Genomic DNA, 25,923 nt, shown 5'->3' with positions numbered 1-25,923 from the left:
CCGGCGCTCTTCATCAAACACTGCCTGGGTATCCAGGTCTTTCAGAATCAGTTTATTGCTTTCTGCCTTTTCCCTATCTAGGTGGCCTTGCAGGGTGACTACCTGCTCAGCACATACCCTGTTGAAGTCCAGTTGTTGCTCCAGCTTTTTCTGGCTTTGCAGTAGGGAGTCCAAACCTTCTTGGTGTTCCTTCTGCAAGGCCCGAAATCTGGTATCCTGTTCTGACTTTTCCTTTTGCAGCACATCCATATCCTCCTTTATTTTAGTGATGTACTGTCTGGTCTCATTTTCTGACTCCTGGCTTCTGTGCAGCCTTTGCTCAGAAGAGTCCAGATCAGATTGGGCCTTCTCTAACGCCATCTGTTGCCTTTTTGCCAGATCATGGCCTTCAGCACATTTATTCTGTATGGCTCCCATATATAAATATAAATATGCCGCTATCCTAACAATCTTGTCGTGTTCATCTTTGGCCTTAGGAGCCATATATAGTTCACTCAGGGCCACATGTAATGGACCCTGATCTCTCCATAAGTCTGACCCTGTTTCAGTGACCTGTCGCGTGATGGCCTGCAACCAGGCATCCTGGCCCTGTTAAGTCCATTCACCTCTCACAAATAGTTTATGTAAGAGGTGCTCTCTGGCTATTTTCATGTCTACTAAGGTCGTCATTCTAGAGATTGGTCTCTGTCCTGACTTACAGAAATTAGTATTTTATTTTTGCAAAACAGACCTTTTTCTTAGAGCGTTCCTATGAGGAGTGCTTTACAGCGTAACACAGCGTGGTGATCCGACCGGATATGTGTATCTGGTCAGCTGGCACGCTGTATTAATCTGCACAAATGGTAGATCTAACCCAAACGTCCGGCACGAGCCCCCAATTTGTAAGAGGATTCAATTCAACACTACAGCTAAGTCAACGCCTAGTCTATAATACTGAATGAAAACCCTTATTGATATAACTTTATGTCCAGTTCATGCGTTCTGGATGACTACCCCTCCCTTGGAATCCCCCTGACCCCACTGAGCCAAGAAGTAGTTCTGTTTTGCAAGTTTAAAGGTTTATTTGATAACTTAAACAATATATATTATATCACGCTTTATAATAAATTAATAATTGGATATCACACTTAATCTGGTATGATAAAGATTAACAACGGAGAATCTGGCACTAGCACACTTCTTGATAATCACTAAGGAGTTGACATGAAATGGATAAGATAGCAACAATACTTTTATGGTTTCAAATGGATGCAATGTGGAATGAAATGCAGTACAGAAAATAACTTGATAGGATTTCAGCAAAAACAATGTAATCACTTTCTTGTACAATTCACCCCCCCCCTTTTATGCAATGCAAGGAAATGGAAGGAAGGCACACAGTTCTCAGAAATGCAATCAAATGTGATTCAGTTCACCCCAGCAAGCTTAGACTACAGAAGTTGAAAACACAGGCAAAATGCTTTGATATGTGCTGGCAATGAAGAAAAAAAAATATACTAAAAAGCTTTTAATTCCCTCTAGAGGTTTAGGGTGAGTGGTATATGCTTTGAATAAGTTCAGGATCACTTTAGCAATGCTCTATAATGGTTGTCAGGTTGCAAACGAATTTTTGCAACGGAAGGCAAGCAGCATCAGATTTTTACACGTGGAGAAATTTGCAAATCGCGGTAAAAAAAGTTCTAGGTTCGTAGGAAAGGCACGAGTCTAAGCTTTCTGGGGAAAGTTACTGCAAGTCTCTAGCACAAACGGTCACGGAGATATGAGCGATTAAATAAAGGTCGTTTTTCAGATTTGAAATTTTAAAGTTCAAAAAGACAAGTGCAGCTTGCAACTAGAAAATGACAAGTGACAGCTTTACAAATGACAGGTGACAGTTAGGAGGCAGTTCTACTTAGATTAAATAGATTGAATTATATTATTTTAACTAAGAGATTGGTTCTGCACAGTTCTACTAGGTACTCACAATATATTTAGAAATATGTCTTGCCACGGATCTGGTCAGGTTTTGGACTGCACTCCGGTTCAGCTCTCTGGTTTTGGATACTAGTCTGCTTTCTCTGGGTCTTTCTGCACAGCTTTCTCTGGAGATTGATGGAGGTAAAGTATGGATTTTCCCGGCAGAGCTTCCAGCTGCAAATGGATTTGAAAGTCCCTATCTGTCCTGTCTCTCTGCTTTTATGTGTTTTGAAAATGGGTGTGTGTGAGCAGCATCACTAGCCAGCCCCTCTCCACTTATCATTGGCCAAGCTTTCATTTCTCCCCTGATTGGGGGAGCTAAGTTGTGTCAGAGTGATGTCATTTTACAGCCTGCAGAAAGTCCACTCCTCCTGTCAACTTACACACAAATCTAGATTTGAACCAAATACATATTTGCAGAGGTACATATTGTTTTAAAATCATATGCACCCCTCACATATCACAGGAGGTATCTCCTGTTCAAACTCTGCTCTTCCTGGGAGCTTGCATTCAGAAATGGCAATATTTTGCACTTTTTAACTGGTTTGCAATTCCGGACATTACCCCAAATTTACACACATGTGCGCAAGGAGTATGGACATTAATTGATGAAGTGTCAGATTTTTCACATGCACACATTTTGAGTAATATCCTCTTTTCCGCTAAAACCCCCCTGAACATGCCACCGGTTCGAAAAACCTCTTAAAATGTGGGCAGAAAAATCACAAGAATTATGGTGGTATTTAAATAATTTTCACAAGTCCGTACTATGAGTTATTCATCTTTTTCTAAAACCATATTCTGGCTATAGAGGTCTGTCTTTTCAGGTCACATGGTACAGAAACCAGTCTTTCCAGTTTCTGCCAAGCTCAGAGACCCTGCCACTCCCAGCTTCTGCCAAGAGGAAGCTGTTTTACGACATCTGCAATAAAACATTTGCCTGAGTCAGGACAGGGCTTTGTTCAGAGCTCCTGTATTCTGTGGGGCTCCCCTTAATTCAATTATCAGAGAGATGGCATATCCTTAGTGTGGCCAGCAAAAGGCAGATAGGCCTGGGAACACAGCTGTGACTCAAGCATCACTCCTGATGGGGGGTAGTTGCCAGAATCCAGTTCCTTAAGCCAAGTTTCAGATACAATGTCACTTTTGGTTACCCAGTTTAAGTCAAGACAATGTTTACATATGCAGCTAGAATGCTGATTCTAAGTTTAAAACTATGACATTTAAACAATTGCAACCTATGTGACACTCAAAGTAGGTCACTCATTTCTTTTAAACATTTAGATTTTTAGTGTCTTTCAGTCCAAATTTACTTAAACTGCTGAAATCCACAGCTCAGCCAGTCTTGTTATAAACCTTCAAGTCACTTCAGAATATAACTTTACATTGGATCCACCTCTCAGTAAGTCTTTCTTTGGCTTGCCTTGGGTTCATTTATTCAGTTTTACACAAAAAGTAAAATCTGGTGGTTTTAAAACGCCAGCTTTTGGATAGTGGTGAGTACTGGTACTGCACCCCTTTTTGGGATTTAAGAAAATGAATTCCCAACAGTTATGGGTTTGCTTTTGGCAATCGGCATTGCCATTCCCAATGGTTTCAGACTACTGTGTGGGTAGTCCAATGGTGGTTTTAGGCAGTGTCCTTCTGTGCCCATAACATCGGCAAAAATGAGTGGCAGCCTATTCTTCATGCATTTCCCTGGGCATTTTCTGGGAAGCTCTGGCCATCATGATGTTTTCAATGCCAGTAATGCACAGCTTTGGTGGTAGGGCTTGGATGCATGGATAAAAACATCCCACACTCTGTGTGTATTCCTTTAATGCTTTCTCTCTCTGCAACTTTTGTTTCTCGTTGTCGTCTTGGGCATCTCTCTCCCATTCTCAGTGCCTCTCTCTGGCCCTTTTCCAGTAACAGTCTTGGCCCCTGTCTGTGCCATGCACATCCTGCTCTCGCCACGCTGCAATTTAAGTTTGGATGGGCACCGAGCCTGGGGCGAGGGCCATCTTTCCATTGCCACATCGCTGGCTTTACCCACTGCGAGCCGCGCGCCACTTCCACGCCGGCTGCTTCACGTCTGCGATTTCTGGACTACTTGCACCTAATGCCCAGCCTGGCATCTGCACGGCCTGCCCCTCGGTGTCCGGGGCTGTGGTCTGCTCTCCTGCCCAGACTAAAGGATGGCCTTCACACTCTGATCAGAAATGTGTCTGTGTCTTCAGGGTTACTTTGGAGAGTAACCCTCTAGCATTAAAATGTATTTAGTAGGGTTACTAGCAACTAGTTCCCCTTTCTGAATGAGGTCACCTCTTACTGTGACGTCATGGCAGAGGATTATGGAATCCATAATCGACTGCAATGATGTCACAGTAGTGGGATACAAGGTTTTCTCTGCTGGGGGTGGGGGGAGAGAGAACTCGGTATGTTTTTATCTTGCATATATAATCTCTGAATGCCAGCACTCTACACCCCCTGCAACGATGGTCCTAGGGAAGGGCGCAGTGCTGGAGGTGGGTGGCGAGGGGGTGGGGGGGGCTGTAGTGGGGGTATTAACAATCTAACATTATAGATGGCTAGCTTTCAACTACATGGTGGATTACATCTCGGATCATACACTACTTCTCTCCCCGTCCCCCCTCCCCACGGAATAATCCTCAATTGATTTAAAACGAACCTAAAGACACAGACTTGTGGGTGTCTTGTTTCCATAGTTTCGTTATGGAGTGGTTTTCTTGTGTCCTGGTTTCTTTGAAGGTTCTTTTTTTCATGTCCTAGTTTCTTTGAGTAGTTACAATTCGTATGGAAAGTTGGTCTATTGCATCAAACTTTATTTCGGCAATTTTTTGTCTCATGTCATGGCTTTTTTGGGAGTTATTTTTTTTTGCCAGGCCTCCTTTTGTATTTTGTTTGTGTTACAGACCCGTGCAACACTGGGTGGTACCGCTAATTAATAATAATTCTGGTGTTTTTATACTCCATCGCAATCACCGGGAAACCACTTTACAGCACTTTGCAACCAATGTTAGTTGGCCAATCTAGCAATGTACAACTCTTACCTCTGCGTTCATTGCCAACAATGTGGCACGCGATGCATCATCAACCCAGGGAGTTTTGAGGAGTGTGAAGGGCTGAGCTGGTCCAATTTGGGCACATATATCTATAACGACCCGTATTATCCTGTTCCCAAGGTGAACACATTGCACTTGAGGTAGCCACCCAGCTGAGCGTGTCCCCAATTTCAGTTGTACCCTGATGTTCTTTTTTTTTTATTTACTTTTACAGGAGAGAGTGTGGGGTGGGCAGTTTTTATCTCATGTGTAGGTGGTGGCCCGGAGGAAAGCAGGTGGGTGTTTGTCTATGACATTATTTCTTTGGAGGTGGCTATCATTTTAATGCGACGTTCTTTTGCAGTTTGGGGGAGAATTCCTCTGCATCCCCCCCCCCAGCCCCGAGAAACTCTCCTGTGGTGGGCTTTCTTTGAAACTGGGAGTGGGTGTAATCCGTTAACAAAGTGAGCTGTACTCTGCTTTCACACCCATTCAAGGATTGGCTTTGTCCCCTGTGATTTGCATTCTTTAGTTGAAGGGTGGTGGGTTTCTCATGTGAAGGGTTTTCTCTGGAAAGAAGTGTTGTAATTTCCAGATTTTTTTTTTTTTCTTGTGGTATTTTTCTTTAATCCATGTCCTGAATGGGGAGGGCGGCGAGGTGGCTTGGCTGTCACTCTTATTTTTGGGCCGGCAGAGAGGGGTGATTAGCCCCTGCCCAATATTTGTTTTAGGCAGATAGCCACCCGTGACGCTTTCCTGGCTTCAGTTGTCCCTAGAAGGCCTTCCTTCCACGGCCTACCGACACTCGTCCGGTGCCGATACCATCTCATCCTCCCGGAAGAGTCTCCGCATTCCCTCTCTTCCGGTTGGCTGTACCCGCGACCTCGTGGCGCTTTCATGTTTCCATTGGGCTTTGTAACCTCTGAAGCGCGGGACGTCAGTGATTTCCAATGTAAACGAGCCAAGGGTTAATACGAGCGCTCTTTGCTTTCAACCTCATCTCTTCTTGTACTGTTACCTTAGAAAGTCTTTCTATTTCTCTTTGTCTCCCCCTCCCTCTCTTTACGCAACAACCTTGTTACCCAGTTGCTTATCCTGTGGCCATTTCATTACTCTTCCATTTTAGTTACATTAACTTAATGGTGCTCCTTTAAAAGGATCCACCCGTAACAGGCAATTCACAGATCTGTGATTCATGGTTGATCAGGCTTACTGGCCACCATTTGTACATTCTGTTGACGTGTTGCTCGTCCACACTGAGCACATCTCCTCTGGCCATGGATGCCAACCCAAGCTCAGATTTTCGTTCTGGAAGGTGGTCCCACCCTCTGTGACAGGAGGGAGCTGTGGGCAGAGCAGGGAGGGTGTTGCTCCCTGTTTGAGCACGTTACTTTGCAAACATTGCAGCAGGAAACTGGCCTCATTTGCAAACTGTTTATTCAGAAGCGTTGGCGACGGAAAGTTTTTAATACGTTTATGGCACGTTACATAATCCTGTGTCAACACAGTTTAAAAATGCAATAAGCCATTTTATTAGTATGCGGTGGGAGCGCGTGCAATTACGCCCGATGCCTCGCATACTTTGGACGATTGGAGGGCTGTTGGGAGACCTTTCTAGGCAGGGCCCCAGAGGAGCAGGGTCAGGGCGCTATGGGACCTGAGAGACCAGGCTCCGTGCCATCTGGGATACAGGCTGGGGATCCATGGCGGCTGGGGGGGCCTGGCAGGTTAGGTGGCCAGGCCAGAGGGGGGGTGCCTGGGGTCCTAGTGGGGAAGGGGGGTTCTGGGATCCTGGATGGCTGAGGATCGACTGGGGGCTTGGGAGCCTATGCAGCCAGGGCTCCAGGTGGCATGGGAGCCTAGGCAGCCTACCCTTGAGGGAGAGGCGGGCGTGGGGTGGGGGGTGCTGGGAGCACAGGCTCAAGAGGGGGCTGGGGGCTGCTGGGAGCCCACGCTTCCGAGGCTTAAGGGGGTGGTGGAAACCTAGTGGTCGAGGCTCAAGGGTTGGGGGGGGGGAGGATCCTGGTAAGCGTAGGTGGCTGAGGCTTAACAGGGTGGGGAGGTGGCTGAGGCTTAACAGGGTGGGGAGGTGCAGGGAGCCTAGTTGACCAGACTCCAGGAGGTCTGGGAACCTAGGATGCTGGGGCTCCACTGGACCTAGGGGCTTAGGCAGCCAGTACTCTGGGGGACTTGGTGGGGGGACTTAGGTGGCCCGGCCTCGAGGGGGTGCTGCGAGGGGAGCCTGGGAGCTGAAGTGACCAGGGCTTGAAGGGAGGGGGGGTGCTAAGAGTCTACACTTCTGAGGTTTAATGGGGGCCTGGAAGCCTAGGTGGCTCAGGGGGGATTCTGGGAGCCTCGGCAGCTGTGGCTCCAGCACGCCTACAAGGCTGGGGCTACTGGGGGCCTAGACAGCTGGGACTCAGTGGTTTTGGGAGTCTAGGCAGCCGGGACTCTAGGGATTGATCCACTAGGCAAAAACTTGTATAGAGAACTCCTAGCATCCCACTGGAGGTGCTTTATTTATTTTGTCACCATGTCTCCCTCATGGGTATTACATCCCACTAGCCTTTTTTAATTTTATTTCCAGAGCTGGCAGCGTTTACTGTGCTCTGGAGTTTCCCAGCACGTTTCAGATACACTCGTCTGCTGGGAATGGAGTGTTTGCGTCGGAGGAGCACTGGGCGCTGCTCTTGACCTCGCATGTTTTAGTCGTTCTCACGCTTGTTTCCCCTTGGGACTGTCTAGCTCGCATTGGTAAACAGTTTTTTTTTTGTCTTTCTTTTTCTGGGCCTTCGGTGGTCTCGTCTGGAGTGCTGACTTGTCAGAGCTCTCCATGGCTTATGTGTGACGCTTCTTGGGTTTCCATGGTTTCCACAAGCAAAGGCATGTGGGGTTTGGGTGCGTCACTTAGAGGTGTGGCTCACATTGGGCATTTACTAGCCAATCTCTGCATGAGCGAACTAGATACTTCCAAAGATCTGGCTACCTGGTCATCCAGGAAGTCCACCAGTGCTGCTGCCAAGATTGAGGCATTGGAACAGTGACTCCCAAAAACTTGCTTGGCTTACCTTTGGTAGCAAAATTGAACCACATGGCTGGTGTTGTGCAAGCGGTGGCTTGGTTGGCATGATGAAACAATCTCTCGCCAGATCTACGGTGGTTGTGAAAGGAAAGTTCGTTCTGTGGTTAATTTCAGTGTGGGGTTCACAAAGCATTGTGTTTTTTTTTTTCCGGCTGCGTGTGGTCTGGAATAAGGTGAGGTTTAGCAAAACTACATTTTTGTGGTACAGATTTTCACTACAACTCTTGGCATCACGCGAGTGCCTGTGCCGCAGTATTTCCCCAGTCGAGAATTTGTCTGCTTCATGCATGCTATGTAAAGGTCGAACGTTGCTGTCCTACTACTGGGTTTCCATAGTGGTCTCCTGACCGAAGCACAGCTACATTGTAACAAAATTACAACGCTTTTGTGCTTTGGCCCTGAGTGTTCAGAAACTCCCTACTTAGATCCAGGCTTCCCTGCAACATTGTAACACCTTAAAACAGAATATGACGACTACAAAAATGTTGCCCAACAGCTTTATATCAGACAGGGTATCTGCAGGCCCTACATGCTTCCTTCCACTTGGTTCATTTAACTACAAATGGGACACTGTGGCAGTGACCCGAGTGGGTGTTTAGTTTTCCAAACCATTGCTATCCGTGAGAATGATTGCTTGTGAGGAAAGTAGAAATGCAGCACCTGTTTGCAGCCACCCGGGGCGGACTGTGTATTGTGTTACCTGGAAAAGCCTGTCGTAGCAACAGTGCCATGGAACCTCAAGAACTCCCTTCCCTGTTTTCGTCATGCAGCAGTGTGGTTGTTTACCCTCTAGTAACGGGTAGGGAGTGGATGTTTATGCCATCTAGAGATCATGGAGAGACATAGATGCCTCCCCCAGCAACATCCTCCCAGGTGAATGACCCTTGTGTCCAACGTCTGGTCCTGCAGGCAAGGAATAGCTGCACCAGGTTCCTTGTGCCCTAGGATGCCAAGCTGGTGTCCACCCTTTGAAACATCTAGGTGGAAGATTCCCTTAAGAACCCACTCGCTGTGGCCTTGTTAAGAGGATCATTGTTTGCAAGCCTTTGCAAGGCATTTAACTGGTGCTGTGTTCCGAAACGGTAAGGCACTCTGCACACCCTCTCGGAATCTGCCTGAATGCTTGAACTCGTCGAGCTCCGAAGCCCTGCACGAGGAGCCTGGCATCACTCTTGTCTATTCCATCCAATTGAGAAGGAGTAGAAGAACTTGCAAAAGGCCCATGTGCAGGTTCTTAAGGGAGATCTTGGTTGTTTGGTAAATGCTGAAATCTGTGCAGTCAGGACACTGTCTAGGAAGCAGTCAGAATCACTGGTTTCTCCTTGGTCAGGTATTGCCTAACATTCTGCCTTCTGTTGGTGGAGACAGTAGACATTCTAAGTGTGTTGAACCATCCATATAATTGGAAGAATCTGCAGTCTGTGCACATCTTATTGGCTGGAAAGGATTTTTGTAGATGTTGAGGGCATTGATTTTCAACCTCTTCAACCATTATTGTTCTACAAGGTTGCAAGCTCAGAAAGACCCCTCTTCATCACCCAGCAAACTGAGTGCTGAGTTAAACTCCTCAAGGTAGCCTTTCTAAGTGATCTGATGCTGCTAAATGACGTGTGTCCCACCAGCCTTAGGGGCGAGACTGGCTTGCTGAGGCCCTCTGGTGTTAGACATGTTACCAACTTTTTTTGTCCGTTTTCCTAATTTTGGCTGCACTTTCTTTTAGTGAATCTGTTGCAGGGTCTTTTATGCAAAATTGAATAATTTTCTATACCCCGTTTTAGCAAAACTATTAACTCCATCTTTCCCTTGATTTCTTACATATTGAACCCTGATGGGGTGAATAGGACACCTAGCAGCAAACCCCTTACCTATCCTTATGTTATCCAACTACACATCACTTCCACGTGGTCAGGTCTTGATAGTGATCTGGCTACTCTTTATCCCTGGCCCTACATTACTTTTGGGAATGTACTAATCCGTATCTGACCAACGGTTGTAAATTAACAGCAAACCAAGCCAGGCCTCTACCCATTGCACCGGCAGTTCAAGCAATTCTAGAGCCCATCACGCATCAAACACTCTATGACAATTATAAGATCATTATATATTTGAGACATTTGAGATTTTACCTGAGTTGGGCAACTCGGTTTCCTATAATATATTCTGCTCTCAGTTTACATCTAATGTACATCAGCTGACTAACCACTAATTATCTTTTAGCCTAGAACGTTCTCAAATGACCATCAAGTGAACATACTTCTATCCCCGACTTTCTAAATGTGTCCATCATTCATTGTGCAAGTATGGTGAATGTAAAGAATAGCAGAGCTCTCAACTGTAGACAGTTTGTGACAAATCGATTTACGGGGCACCAGTCGTCCAGGGGTGAATATCGCTTCTAATCGGTCTACTAACCCCACACCTCTAGTACACCAGAAGAGATCTGAACAGATTGGAAACGCAAGCAAATTATGAACCTCCTTGTCCAATTTTGGTAACGTGGACGTACAGCAGGCTTATCTCTGCATGGTTGTGGATTGTTGCAGCACAGCGAAAATACAATTATTAGCCAATGATAAAAGGGACAGTCCAGTCAAGGTTGTATAAATTATTATTATCACAACAGACAATTCTAGCACACTGTGAAATACAACCCACCCTGCAAAGGAATGCAGAGGACAGACTGATTCAAAGAAGGAAAAGGGATGCACTCTGGATACTGACAGGAGGGTAGTCGGTATGGTAAATAATCGCAACAGTTCAAGGATACTTGGTTTCAGCACAAAGGGAGCAATGGGTCATAAAATATCACTCTGGACCTTCAGAGAAGGACATCGGGGACAGAACCACAATGTTCCTTGTGCTGTAGGAGTTCTTGCTGCTCGACAGGGTCAATTCGGTTTCAGGGCGCTTTGCAGATTCTGCGACGGAGTCCAGACGGGAGACAACTATGGGTATCGGGCAGCAGGCAGCTCGGCGAGCGAAGCTGGATAGATGGTTGCAAATTGGCCTACACAGCGGCTCAGGGTCAGGAATCATCTCAGTGCTGTTCAGCGTTTTTGAGGCACCGGTCGAGGGTTCTGACTGCTTTAGCGACTGTAGCGCAACAACAGTCAGCTGTACAGTCTGGCTCAAAAATGTCCTTTATGGTATATCTCGGTAGATGCTCGTCGCTACACTTATAGTTTCTTCACGGGACCTATGTCGTGCTTTAAGGCAGACGGCCCAAAGATGAGGAGAGTGTTGCAGTACACCTGTGTGCTGGCTGGGTACAGGTTCTGGAGCTGGTGGAAGGTCCTCTGGATTCGGTATCTCTCTGTTCCCTGGGAGATTTTTAGGGGAGGGATCTTGCTTCCCTCTTCGAGGTCTTGGCCTTCCTTCACTGGTGGAAGATGTAAGGCAGACTGTACCTTCCGCCAGGGTCCAATGATGAGCTCTCCCTTCTGTTTCTGGTGAAGCATTCAGATCTCCCAAAAGAGGGTCTTGGCGCTCTTTTAAAGGCAAATGGACCACTGGGATTGGTGTCAGCTGAAAAGGGGTGAAAACATGAATTGCTAATTCCCACCCATCGTCCTGCCCCCTGTGGATCAAAGGGTCCCTCAAGTTAATGGAGCTCTCTGTGGTTCCTGATTAACCCTCTACCCTCCTCCTCTCCCCACCCACCACCAGTGGTCGGGAGCGGTGCTTGTCTACTTTTTCTAATTACATTTCACTGTTCCTATACTTTTATTTTAAATAGAAACTGTTCCGGGATGGTTTCGTTTTAAAATAAAGTGTATGTTCCCTTTAAAAAGCGGGCACATTTGTATAGGGGTTTTATTGCACGTTGGAGGGGGCTGTGATGTGGTTTGTGCAGGGACAGGGCAGCAGGGAACATAGTTCCACTACTTATTTTCGTACACTTTGACCACTGTCCACCACCCACAGAGCCCAGGGGTCGAAATTAAGATTGGATTAGCAGAAGCTCAAAGCAGCTCCTGGGTATGGAGCATTAACCAGTTACCAGGAGCCACCACTGTGGACCAAGGAGCTAGTTCCGCAAATCTAACTTTTACATAGGATGCAAACTTAACATTTTGTTCATTACTTGTGACCCAGTATGCTTCAGATGTCCTATAGATGTGGCCTAATGTTTACTTATTGAGTCTGAAATGTACAGAGTTAAATTCATAGGCGTGTGTGTGTTTATTATTTTTTTTTTTCTGCATCAGTTGGCCTGGGGAGCCAAAAGTAGCTGTTGGTGTCAAGCTAACCAGGCTCTTCTAAGCTACAAGCAGGAGCTAAATGGCTCCCAGCTCCCCTGAATTTGGAACCCTGAGTGCCCTTAATGTCTCCTGCAGAACAAAAGGAGAGACAGGCCTGCAGCTCCTGAGCTCTCGGCACACTAGGCGTGGAGCGCCATTGCGCTAAGTGGGGCTTCTCCTGTTGCCCATGGGGTCCCTTGAGAGTCTGCATATGGAGCATGGGTTGATTTTGAAAGCCTAAGCAATTACTCTTTAAACATGTTTCTTTGTTATTAGCCGTGCCTTTTCCAATACGTAAATGTTCAAGTAATTTGAGTTGTGATGGAAGGTTTCAGACTGAAAACCACCCACCACTCCAGTTACCTACCAAACTCCTTATTACACAAGGAAAGCAAGCAGTTTATAGCTATATTTGCTAGTTTCACATGTGAAAAAGAAACTCTCCATGTATATGGATATTCAGATCTTAACACATTCCATAACAACAAACAGAATCCCTGCTACACTGCTAAACCCCAGTGTGTCATCCTTGGCAAATAATGTAACCTGACTGTGCACTGCCTGCAAAATTGGGTAGTTCTCAAAGCATGCCATCTTATCCATAACCCTACTGGTGTCAAAACAGGTCAAATATCAGCCTGCAAATGGTGAGTGCCTTTGAGAGACGGTTGCACTAGACTGACAGAATCCAATGTAAAGGTATGTACATTACAGTAAACCCCTAAAGGGACACGTTGGTTAGAAACACTGAGATGCTTCAGCAGGGCACCCTCCAAAGGCCAGTGTGCACAGAGAGCTAAAGAGGGTGTGGGGGACATCACCGAAGTGACTGAGACATATAGACATGGATACACATGTAGAATGACACGCACATAAAATCTGAGACAAATGGAGGATTGGGAAAATAGATTTGTAGAATACACACAATGTGACATGAATTGAAATGGGTCAATCGGCCTCCAGCGTAAGAGCGATTTTAAGACCCTCGCAGGCTGACCCCCCCCCCCCCCCAGCCCACTTAAAGCCCAGATTGGCGATTACCTGCACTTCTTGTTTGATGGTAGTAACACTGCGATTTGCTTCACTGTACACGTGTACCATGGACTAGGCGCACACCTGACTAGTGGTCCTTGATTTTCAGATGCCAGGGTATTTGAAATGTTTTAGAGGGCAAAGGCACCAAGGTTAACAGAACGGTAATAAATAGGGCAAGGCTTGCCTTCAAATGGAATGGGGGTGCAGGCTGCATTTGATTTCACAGTAGAGCTACAGGTTGGAGTTTTGTGCTAAACCTTTCATTTTGCACACACAGCCAGTGCTTGCCAGCAGACCGGCCTGCAGATTGGCTGGCCTGATTGCCATGGGGACTGCAGTCATTGTTTGGGACTGTTCCTGCATGGGGACTGCTGCTGAAGGGGAAGTTATGCATCTTTGTATGAGTGCTGGAAGTCTGGGACAATCGGGCCCCAGGATACAACGCTTCCTCCTCCGGGGCCACGAGACCTCGCATTGCAAGGCGTGCCTTCCTGCATGCCACATTTCGCGTTCCCTAAGAGTTTATCGCCGGAGCGGTATTTGTGTTTTTATAAAGCGCTATCATGCGCCCTTCCGGGCACGCCCGCCGCTGCGACATGCGCAGCGCCATCTTGCCATTCGTGGCCCACCTCAGGCAGGGTGGCGTCTAAAGCCCGCTTCATGCACTGCTCCATTTCATGACGTGACTGCCTATCTGATCACGGGGCCCCTTCTCTCGCCGTCTATGCTCCCAATTGTAGGGTATACGTGGTTCTCTTGGAGAGCGAGAGAGAGGTGCTTGGCTGCTGTCAAGATTCTGGGGGTTGGGGGATTGTGCCAGAATTCTAGAGGGGGTGGGGTCAAGTGTCAGGATTCTGGAGTAGGCCTGCCGACAGCTGTCTCTCTACAGCGCAGTCCTGTCGACCCCTCGCTGGCTGCTGACAGATGCCCGCATCTATCCTTCACACGCTCCCATGCACCCCCCCCCACCCCACAGACGCGCGGCCCCCCTGCCTCCGCCTCGGCCATTGTACCCCCGCACCCCACCTCCTCCAACTCATTCATCTTGCTAATCCCCTACACTTGTTCCTGTGTGTGCTTGTCTGTCCCTGAATGGGGGTCAACAGGCTCCGACGACCCCTCTGCCAATCTGTCCTGGGAAATGGGGGGGGATCAGCTCTTGTCACCGATTCCATCAACCCCACCCCCTAAAATAAATGTAAGCTGCGAAGACAGGACCACTGTCAACAGAAGCTAAGTGGGCCCGACTTCAGTGCATTAGAAGGATGCGAGGACAATGGCGGGGACTTCATGCATTTTATTTCTTCACGTGTCCCCCCCCCCCCCCCCCCCAAATCCTAGCCTGATCCGGCACCCACTTGGAATGTGATATACAGTCCGCCGTTTGAAAAGAAGTAACCTCTGCGTTTGCTACTCTCAGAGAACATTCTGCGCTGAGTGTAGTCCGGCTGCTGCACTGGGCCCTGGCAGTGAGCCGTGACAGCGATGCTGCAGTGCTGCCCAGGCCGGGTAGCGTTCGCTGCTGCCGCTTGGCGGCAGGCGCTGGAAGCCGCTGTGCCTCTATCGTTACAAATGGGCTCCTTTTGCGCATTTCCGGGCACACACGGGCTGCTGTTCCCGTAAACATCCGTTTTGCACGCTAAGCAGAATACGCCCCTAGATCCAGGGCACAGAGTGGACGGGCCGTGACCTTGGCTGCCGAGAGCGCGTCGGGGTCAACGGCTCCAGTGTTGTTGTTAGGGCGGCTTGGTCGCTTCTCTTGAAGGAGGGGAGGAGGCGGTGGCATGGAGGCGCTGTGGGGTGAAAATAGACCAAGCCCAGTGTGCGCCCCATGAATTGGTGATCCGCATGGGTGGCCTAGCTACTGCCCACATTTAGTCGTGGGGTGCTCAGCACTTTACACACTTTTTCGTACAAGTATATTTACTTTTCTGCTGTGACCTGCTCAGGACTAGTAGGGGAAGGGGCGAGTGTGTGTGGGGGGGGGGGGGGGGGGGGTTGTGTGTCAGGGCTGGAGGCGGACCAAGTATTAAATCAGTCATTTAATGTTGTATGCCTGGTCGGACTGGGCCATACAATTGTCTCGGGCACTTATGAAAAAGTGGCCAACAGTTAAAAATGGCTATTCATTCCTTTTGTGACATGGTTCGATTCGTTCCCAAGTTTTTTTTGGATACAATCTAATGCAAATTGTGCACTTAAAATAATATTTATTCAGCAACACTGGTCAAAACTACTAACTGCATAGTGAAGTAACTCGTCAAACAGGCCCGCATTGGGCAAAGTGGCCCACTTTGACAAAAATTTACCCACACCAGCATTTTGTGTTTTTGGTCCGGCCATGGGCCTATTGCCCCATAGGCCTCATCGAGCCTGGATGTGAGTAGTTAAGATCCAGCACCTCGAGGGGTGTGAGGTCTTCAAGTCCACCGATTAGAACAGGAGCACAAAATGGCTGAAAAGTCTGAACGATGAGTGCGGAAAGTGCAGCGGTTATTAATGACGGGCTCAACTAGGAAAGAAGGTGAACGATGTTTACCTGCAGTGTTGTTCCGTTCTGAAGGGTAACAGCCCATTGGAGACCAGGGAGGGAAAGTCCAACATTTTGAATGGATTTAACCAACATTCCAAGGGTGAGAGGTCAATCGGTGATCTCCGATATCCGATTCCAAATTTCTACCACATTGTTTCCAGAATTTTTAAAGCATGTGTTGGCCACGCAAAAGTTTACAAAAATGGTTGAATTAGCCCAAGTCGGTGGACTGTGAGCTGCAGTGCTCTCCGACATTGGTTAGGGCTTTGTTGCAGCAGCTCAGTCCTCTGGCTTGGGCTTGCTTATCCATTTTGTACTGCAGTGTTTGATATTACACAGGGTGTTTGCACGTGGTGGTACCTGGATTATAAATGCTCAATGATTGTCTAGTGCCCTCCGCAATCCAACCGTTTTTTTTTAAACTTAATTGTGAAGCACAGAACTATGGGACTGCATTCCTGCTTTTGGCCTATGTGCAGTGTTGTAGACAAAACCCCTCGGCTGTCACTGTAGTAATCGCAATTGCGGTGATGGGCATTAATGGGCCGCCAGCCTGTGCCAAAGTAGCCCCTAGCTAAGTGCAGGCACCAGCCCATGCATTTTTGTGAGCATGTAGACTTTTTAAAAATTTTTATAAAAAGGTAAAGCCGTTCCCTTTCAGGAAGGGGCACAGGTGTGCATGCAACATTAATGAAATTGGGAAAAGTTTAAATCAAAGATGGCTTCCGTAGACGTGACAAGGACTCTGGAGTGAGTCTCTTTTCGCTGAAGATGGAGTGGTGGCGCAGGTAAGTACGGGGCGGGTGGCAGGAGTGGAATAATGCCTTGAGAGGCAAACGGGGCGAGGGGCGGGTGGGATAAATGGTGCCTTAAGCATGGGCAAGCAAGAAGCTTCCTCTGAACCTGGGCTTTCATGCCCCGCACTGGTGTGAGCCGATTGGTTGGCTCCCTTGCACCGGGTGCTACTAATAAATTCAATTAAACGCAACACGTTTTTGTGCCATGTAGCATGGAGGAGATGGGTCAAGGGCTTTGTGAGTGAGGTATGCTACCCTGACTTGGATGCTGCCAGCGGCAGGAATTGCAGATGGTGGACACTGGCATGATCTGGTCCAACTGCCGGTCTCCGAAGACCAGTCTAGTTTGCAATAACACAACAGTTTGCTGCGAGGGACGGTCCGGTTAATCCAACCAAGACTGAGTCGTCCTGATCGAGTTCAGATAATAGTCAATTGCCCCAAAACCTGATCCTAGTACTTGATCTCCTCCCGTCTGTCCAGAGGGAAACAAAAGGGGGCGCTGGATCCATTCAGACTTTAAGCATGGGCCAGGAGGGAGCTCAGGGACAACAAATTTGTCTTGGAAGTAAGACTACGCAGAGCAACGCAGGTTCAAATCCTGGTCCCGCGCTTTGAGACTGGTCTCCTTATTAAGTGAGTTTATAAAATATTTAATTAAGTACATTCCATGCCCTTGAATGGGATGAGAGGGGACCGGTGGGTTGCCTGCTGCTTGGGTATGGGGCAGTAACCCTAAGCAGTGGTATGCCCATGTGTTGAGAGCCCAGTTCTCATGGGAAGCTCTTCTACAGTGACACAAGCCCCACCCCCACTTGTTTGGTTAGCTGCTGGTTGTGGTGGGGGATAAAGGCTTAGTATGAAAGTGGGTTGAGAGGGTGGGGGAGGGGGTCCACCTCATTAAAGGCCTGGTAGGATTTGTATGTGGGTGCAACAGGTGCTTCTAGTTCCCTGGTGGAAAGGATAGTTTCTTTTTGAAACTAGACCGTAGGAATGACTGTTACCTGCTGTGAGGTTAGCTGTCCTTTGTCGCAAACTACTTTTAACGTCCATTGGGTCTGATGCTGTTTGCTGCCACAAATACCCCTTATGCCTGTTGGAAATATAATGTGGTGTCCAATTATACCAGGTGTTTGTGTGATATATGCAAAATGTGCTCTAGCCATTGGCTAGTGATATTTCACTCTTGACTAGTAAAAAGTGGGTTGCTGTGTATATAATGGAGGTGGCAAGTGACTTTTAAAAAAATGGCTGGCTAGTAGCTTGCAACTTGAATGTTTGCCCCATGCGTCTAATAAAGATTTATGTGGGGGGGGGGTTGCATCCTTGGCCCCTCGATCATCGCTGGGGGAGATATTGGGATCTGTAGTGATCGCTAAACTGTAGATTGCGTGCACCACACATGTGCATTGGTCCGTTGCACAGAGCTCCCAAATGGGTACATTTAAGTGATCCATTCGTAATGACTCCTGTGTTAAATCTCTAATAGGCGAGGCTGTGTTCCAGAAGTAGGTGGTGTTCCTTTTTCATCCCCATTGGGATAAAAGGCCAAGTCGGCCCTTCTGGGCTGATGATAATGACTTATTTCTTATATAGCGCCGTAGGTCTGAGTGCGCTGAAATAACAGAAGACCTTATAATCCCACAGAGTGGGACTCAATTTGTCGACCTCGGAAGGATGAATGGCTGAGTTGGCACTGCTGGTATCCGGACCTGCCACAGCGGGCTGCGCACATATGCCAGCGGCACGCGCTTACCTCGCTGTGCTATCTGACGGGATATGGTCATGTGACTCGCAGGTTACTTGCAGCGCTTTCCACAGGGTGCCCAATTTACCATGCACTCAAAACAAAAGTCTCTTTTCACGAGGAGGTGGTATTGTCTGCCGATAAGTTTAGGGATGAGCTCAGGGTTTTGAAGGTATAATATTTTTCTCTTCACCCCCCCCCCGGCCCCCCATCTCTAACCTGGCACATGAATCTCAACGCTGGCGTCCTACATTTGTAGAAGTGGTGTGGGTATAATCTGGACATTGTGTTCAAATATATTGCTTCCCGTTTATTTAGATACTGAGGACAGTGAGGTGTGGTGCTAAAACTCCTGTGTATTTATTTTTTATTTTTTTTGTGTTCCCAGATTCTGGAACGGAGCGGTGCTCCGCTAATTTGCTACCATGTTTCAAACATTGACCCATGGTATCTCATATTCAGTGGATACTCTCCTACAGTGCAATGGCAAACAACATGCACTCTGAAAAAAAATGCACCCACTTCCCAATAAATGCCTTCTCAGAAATTGAGCACCTTTGTGCTTGAATTGAACACTTTTCTGGTACAAAGTGAAAGTGCTTATGACACCGACTCCTGATGCCACGGATGTCCAGCACCAATGCAGTCGATGTCCATGTCCGGCCCCCACTGTATTCTTGGCACTAAGCTTTGGCTTCACAGCTCTGCTGCAGAGAACATTACTGCCGGCCTCCCCAAGAGACTGCTTGTTTGCTCTTGTTGCATCCTCTTTGGGGGGCTGTGCAAGCCTTTTCTAGGCTGTCCTTATGGAGCTTCCTGGTGCACAGGCTCGGGAAGCAGTACAGGTTTGGAAAAGAAAAACAACCAGAGGTTTAATTTCAAACCATGGCAATTAATAACTAATTGATTTTATCAGAAATATTTATAAAAAAAAACACACAATTCAATACAGAAGGAAAATTACACACAACCACACACGGCACAATCACCCATATCTATAATACTCCATCACAACCATAAACCATCCAACAATTGATGATGGTTAAAACCAGAGAACACATTTCAAAACTTTTTGAAGTGTAGCTGAAAAAGAGATAGTTTAAAGGATTACCGTTTCCATCGTCGGGCTATTGATCACAGACCCAGTGCAGTCACGTTTTTTTGTTTGATTTTTTTTAAACTAGAAATGACCCGTTTAGTTGCACATAAGAAAAACACACAATAGTATATACCTGGATTAAAAACGCGCCGCTACGCCTCCCAGCATTTCTTCTTTACCATCTGTGAATTACTGAAACCATTCTGGATGGATTGATCTTCTTTATGATCACAATGGCCTCAGCCCTAAAGCTAAGGAGTGTATCGGCCACTTTTACAACAAAAAAAAAAATAGGCTAATGCTCCCCAGAAATAAAAAATAGGGAGTAAAAATACTCCCAACAAAAAATGGGAAACTGACATGGAAGCAAGCTTGTGTCACTGCTACCCCACACAGTTCCATGGATATGTTTGGACAAGTGGTGCATGTCGCACCATGCAAAGTAACCATTATTACTGTCTGAGCCAAAGAGGTAAAAGTGTATCTCTGTATCTGCATGAATAGCTAGGTACAAAGAAATATTACAAAATCATTTTGTTTTAAATTCAAAAACATTTATGCTCTTATAAAATACTCCCATGGGAATGGCACTTAGTTTTTGACTCCCTCAAAAATCATTTTACTTCCAAAAAAAGAGTACTCTCACTTCAAAATCTTACCTGGAGCACTGGACGGCCTATGAGGTTGCTTCATTCTTCCATTTTATTGTGGAATGTATCCCACTCTGATTCAGACCCCTAGTATTTGCTCACAAGTGCCCCACTGTAATTTTTACTCTTGTTTCCCACTGCATATTTGCTCCTTGCTCGGTCCAAGTACCTTTACCCAAAGGGCACCACTATGCAGACCTAGCCACTCTGGGGTACTCCAGCCTCCCACTAACCTCTCCACACTAACATTCTTCACTCATATGCTTGAACCCTATGCATACCAGCTAAGCCGCTAGCAGATGGAAATTAACCCTAACACCACCCAGCAAGCAGAATGCTACACCTCTACAACCCACTGTAAAAGCACAGTCCAGACCATGCATCCTAGCAAAATGGGCACACTAGGCTCCTCTCTCTGGACAAACAGAACCACACACAGAGCTCGGGGTACTTATACAGGAGCCACGCTATCTTGCATTCCCCCTCCTCTGTTCCCCATTAACCCAACCTGCCCCACTCTTTCGGGTCCACCAGCGTGTCTAGAGACCATGTACTGTGAGGTTCTGCCACTACATGGGTCACTGCAGCTTGGGGTCCCACTTACCAGCTGAGGATTGCAGGCTTTGGGTGCACCCCACCTTTAGGTGCACATTATATGCTTCTCATGCAGGCATGTCTGGATTTAGACGGCTGACGCAGGCAAAAAAAAGTTTGTCCTTGTGAGGTGAGCCATGCCTGTGACCTGGTTCGGGTTATGGTACCTGGTCACTCCTGGTACAAAATTGACTTTTGTTAAATGTTTTGCTACAACTCCGCAGAGGCCAGCATAGCAAGACTAATTGAGACATTATTAACCCACTATATACACATTGTTTCCTTGAACTTTGAGAGCGTTCTAGAGTGTGGATCCCCTAGAAATAATGCACCCCCCGCCCCCTTTGTGTGCAAAGGGGGCTGTTCTAGTGCAGGGGACCATCTGCAGCCTTTAGTAGTCGGAATGTTTGTACAACTCCAGTCAGCCCGTGCCAGCATAGTAAATGGTGAGGGTTCATGTGAATCGTGTTCCGAAACATCACAAGACTCACAGGTGTAATGACATAGCCCATCTTGTTTGAAATTAATAAAGCTCAAACTCACCCCTACTAGGATTAGCCCTTTCTGTGACCCACCATCGTGTCAATGGCGAAATCTGTGGCACAGTTTTCCCTTAACTAACTATAAATATTAAAGCTTGGTCATCCCTTGTAATGCCATGTTGCCTTCTCTTTCCGAACAGCCTGCCCGCCTGACTTCTTCAAGGCCGATGCATCTGACAGTGCCTGCTTGACGTGCCCACCAAACACCATGCCTTCCGCGAAGGGTGCCACCTCCTGCCCGTGTGAGGAAGGCTATTTCCGGGCGGCTGAGGATCCTCTCTCGTTGCCGTGTTCTTGTAAGTTCTCTTTGTTTGCTTTCGCTGTCGTATGCTTCACTGGTTACTCGTCATTTAGAATGTGGTTGACTTGTGATAGAACTTTGTAGCTAAGGTATTTCAGCTTGTGCACTCCAGGATCGGCTAGATGCCCTAACCAAAAAGGCTGGTGGGTTTTGGCGGGGATGGAGCTGGGGCGGAGACTTGCCGTTCAATGTTAATCTGTGTTTCATTGATTCGCTGCAGTACTTCAACCCTGGTGTGGGGAGTGGTGCCGATCAGGTGAAAAAAAAAAAAGGTTCTTGCCCATCTAGATTCTCCTTCCTGCAAAAGACCACTTTTAGAAGCCCCCTGAGTCTCAGCCCGTCTTCTTTAGGCAGCCGTCAATAAAGAGAAGGGAAGAGGATCAGATACACAGCAGTGGTACACAACTCTTACTTGCCCTCCCAACACCCGCTCAACTGTGTCTCGACCAACCTCATTGCAACAGGTGACCCAGGCGAGGTGGGCAAGGGGCACGTTTGTGGCACACTGCAAGTATGGGCGAGTAGTCCCTGACTGGTGTATTGGCTTAGACAGTCTTGACTGGGAGCTCCATCCTTCTTCCAGCGTTGCTCGCTGCCTTTTTGTTGTCATTGTTTGCACTGCATCTGTGATCTTTCTACTGTAATTTGTTCCCCTCTATTGCTATAGTTGTTCGGGGTTCACCTCCTCTGCTGGGGCCCAGCATTTTCAGTTGCAATTTGGGCTTTTCCGCTGACATTATTTTCTTTTCTTCCCGCAGGGCCCCCATCACCACCCCATGCCATCTTCGCCATCGGCATGGGTGCCAAGGTGGAGCTGAAGTGGTCGCCGCCGCGGAGCTCTGGTGGCCGGAAGGACGTGACGTATACAGTCACCTGTGAGCAATGCCGTTCTGACTCCCGGGAGTGCTACCCCTGCGATTCCAGCGTGCGCTACTCCGAGGCACCCCAAGGGCTAAAGGGCACGACACTGACTGTCTTTGACCTGGAGCCCTACATGAACTACACCTTCACCGTGGAAGCGCGGAATGGGGTATCCACCTTCAGCTCTAGCCGCAGTCTGGGCACTGCCAGCATCAGTGTCAATCAGACAGGTAAAAGTGGTGACGTGGGCACTCGTGTGACCCTAGGGTGCTGTCCCACTGACCTTTGTGCTTCTGTCTACACATTCGCGCTGAATGGCGGAGACTTTACCACTGCCTTCTGGTGGAGGGGTTGGGGGGTGGTTGGCTATATAACAGGGGTCTGCAATCCTTGGCTCTCCAGATTTATTGCTCTACAACACCCATGATCCCTCACCATTGTCCATGTTAGCTGGGGCTGATGGAATTTGTAGTCTGAAACATATGGAGAGCCAAAAGAGAGGGAACAGAGCAAGGAGTGCAACTACAGGCTGCTCCTGGGTGGGATGGAGAGTGTAGGAAAGCAGCATAATGTTTTTCAAAGGTGAGGGGATATGGATCATGAATTGTTGTGCACACTTAACATTTGCATTCTTGTCTTTGCCTTGTGCATCCCACAGAACCCCCAAGAGTGACATCGGTAAACCTGGACAGCCGAAGCAGCAGCACCCTCAGCCTCTCTTGGACTGTCCCCCAGCGCCAGCAGAGCCGAGTCTGGAAGTACGAGGTCACCTATAGCAAGAAAGTGAGTGGTCCTCTTCTCACCCAAGTAGACCCGCTCCACACCACATCACTCAAATGCAGGATCGTCTCCCCTGCCCATTCAGTCGTCCCTCTGCATCTGCCAGTTTTTCTGCTTCATGCTTCTAAGCGCTGTTATTTATCAGATATAATATAGGTCTAGTGAAAGACAGCAGCCAATTGCATGGGATCCCTGAGCACACTTCAACAAACTTTATATTGTCTCCGCTAAGAGCAGCACATAATGCACTGTTGTTAATGGACCCACTATCTTTCCCCCATTAATGGCACTATTGCTGTTGTGAAAGGTAGAGTTTGCAATTTGCATTCGGTGATCTACGATCAGCAGTAAACTTCAACTAGCTTTCCTCTTACTCGCCTTCGTGCAGCCTTCTTTACCAGAGTACTTTGCAAATGCCCAGGTGACAACAGGAGACGCTCTTTTAGTCCTGCACTTCAGTTACATGTTCCAGCCTCACTGGCACCCTCTCTGCTGACCTTTCTACTCCTCCTGCACAGCCACTGCATGATCTATCCTCGGGTTCCCACATCCCTCAATCTAGTGGAGTCTCTATGGAGCAGCTGAGGTCTGCACTTCGGCTCTGCAGCCCACACCTGGTCGTACCAGGGTCACAAGGCTTCCCGTACCATTCGGGGGAAGGGTGACCTCCCTCCCACTCCAACGCCCTTGTCCTCCCTAGATGTGGGTCTGCCTAGGGAAATGAAGGTGCATTAACTGGCATGGTCTCCAGCTCACCCTCGCTCTAGCACGAGTTCTGAACTCTACAGGCAAATATATCCATTTGAGGGAGAGCCAGTTAAAAGAACAAATAAAATTGGGTTTTCATAGTGCGTTTTATGTTGGCGTCCAGGCTCAAAGCAAGAGACCTGGTATTGAACCCATTCTGCTTGGCATTGTTTTGCTTCCAAGAAGAGCACTTTGCCCTTGAGCTATCCTTCCGTCTCTAACCCGAGTAGGACTTTTCTACACACAGTGGATGGGGGGGGGGGGAAACTGCACTCTTCACCGGGCACCTCTTTTCCAGTCCCCATTTTAGTACTGCTTAAGTACTAACTCTCTTTCAGTGCCTGATGTCTCTTCCAGTTTCGCCTCCTCTTCCCATCTCCCCCTTCTTCTTACTGTGTCCCTTTTCTCCTCCACACATATTGCCGAAAGGGCCTAAAGGCAGTATTGATTACTTTGCAAAGAAGCATGCATGCATGCATGCATACATACAAGCATGCGCCACCCGAATGTACGTACGTATATCCATCCATCCATGCATACATGCATGCGTGCATGCATAGATAGAAGCCGGAAAAGACCATGGGGACTCTTGTTGCTAATTTCTTTAATCCTCTATAAACCACACTTCTTCGATTTGTTTATCTGACCTGACCAGTCCCTTTGTTTAATTTGTATTATTAAATTATGCTGGGTGCCCTCTAGTTGTATTTTTATTCAAGTAGGAGTTATGCTTCTTACTGCTCATCCACCCCTCTCTCACTCTACCAATCCTGGTGTGACAAAGATCCTTCAAAATTGTACTTGCTCTGCAGTTTACAAAATGGAAATGTACTTGCCGGTGAACGGTGCTTCCATGGTGTAACATTTATTCTAATCTTATTTCTTGTGCTCTTCTCACTTTACAGAATGATCAGAACAGCTACTCCGTGCACCGCTGCGAGGGAACCTCTGTCACCATCCCAAAGCTGGCCGCGGGCACCATGTACGTTGTGCGTATCCAGGCCCTGATGCAGGAGGGGCAGGGCACCCTCAGCAAGGAGTACGAGTTCCAGACCCTCTCAGAAGGTGAGTACCGGTGACCTGATTTCCAAGGTCCTGCCTAGCCTTAGCAAGGATGAGCACTTCCAATGGAAACTAATATGAGTTATCTGAAATCTTCAAGCCATCAAGTTACTAGCAGGGTTATTCAGACCTTCAATGAGAAGAGTGACAATAAATAATATTTAGGAGAACAGAGTTGGCAAAATGAAAGGGTCGTTTTTACACTAGCCAATGAGGAAAGCAAGTGTGCACTTGTGGTGATGCCTCTACTGCACATGGTTTTCATATGCATGCACTAAATTTAACTGACATTGGAAAGCATGATGTCGGGAAGCAACTGTAAGAGTGCAGAAGGAGGGGAGTGAAACACATGTGGCATTGTTATAAACTTGTATTATTCAAGAAAAACTAACTTTCCCTGTCCCTAAAAGGGGTTTCCCTGCCTCAACTAAAATACTATGGGTTTGGTCAGAATGTCAGTGTAAATCAATAGTCCACCATTGTGTGTCAAAAAGCCTGTTTCTGTCCCTTACACTTAAAACTAAACGTAAGGTAGATCTTCTTGGTCCACAAGAATGACTCCCTTCTTTTGGACTGGGGATAAAAGTTCACTTCCGGGTGTTGGTTTCTTCTTGGAGGGAATTGTTCCCTTCCCAGAGTCAAAATTGTCCCAACACAAAAAGGCAAAGTTCAGACACGCGGTCTGTCTCTTAACACTTTGTACCAAAACGTCTTTACAGTTCTTGTTACCAGAAGAATGCCTCCTTTCACCTGCTACCTGGATTTTACCGTTCAACACAACCAGGGGCAGTGACTACCTTCCTCTGTTATTTTGGTTTCTGGCTTTAACAACGCCATAGGGAGCATCCCCCT

At 47.4% G+C, this 25,923-nt stretch overlaps 1 protein-coding gene across 2 annotated transcripts in view; it reads left to right on the top strand.

The window, feature by feature from the left end:
* Positions 1-25,923, top strand: part of EPHA2 (EPH receptor A2) — an 85,779-nt gene that overhangs the window by 41,353 nt on the left and 18,503 nt on the right. For both annotated transcript variants that reach the window (XM_069611102.1, XM_069611101.1), the window contains exons 4-7: positions 21,461-21,616; positions 22,380-22,712; positions 23,141-23,265; positions 24,915-25,074. In XM_069611102.1, the coding sequence (XP_069467203.1) occupies positions 21,461-21,616; positions 22,380-22,712; positions 23,141-23,265; positions 24,915-25,074 (774 nt within the window). The remainder of the gene's footprint in view (positions 1-21,460; positions 21,617-22,379; positions 22,713-23,140; positions 23,266-24,914; positions 25,075-25,923) is intronic.

Source organism: Ambystoma mexicanum, chromosome 8 (assembly GCF_040938575.1).
Source record: "Ambystoma mexicanum isolate Mex_15411 chromosome 8, UKY_AmexF1_1, whole genome shotgun sequence".
Lineage (NCBI taxonomy): Eukaryota > Metazoa > Chordata > Amphibia > Caudata > Ambystomatidae > Ambystoma > Ambystoma mexicanum.
The sequence above is the reverse complement of the archived record's forward strand: the minus strand, read 5'-3'. Positions and strand labels throughout refer to the sequence as shown.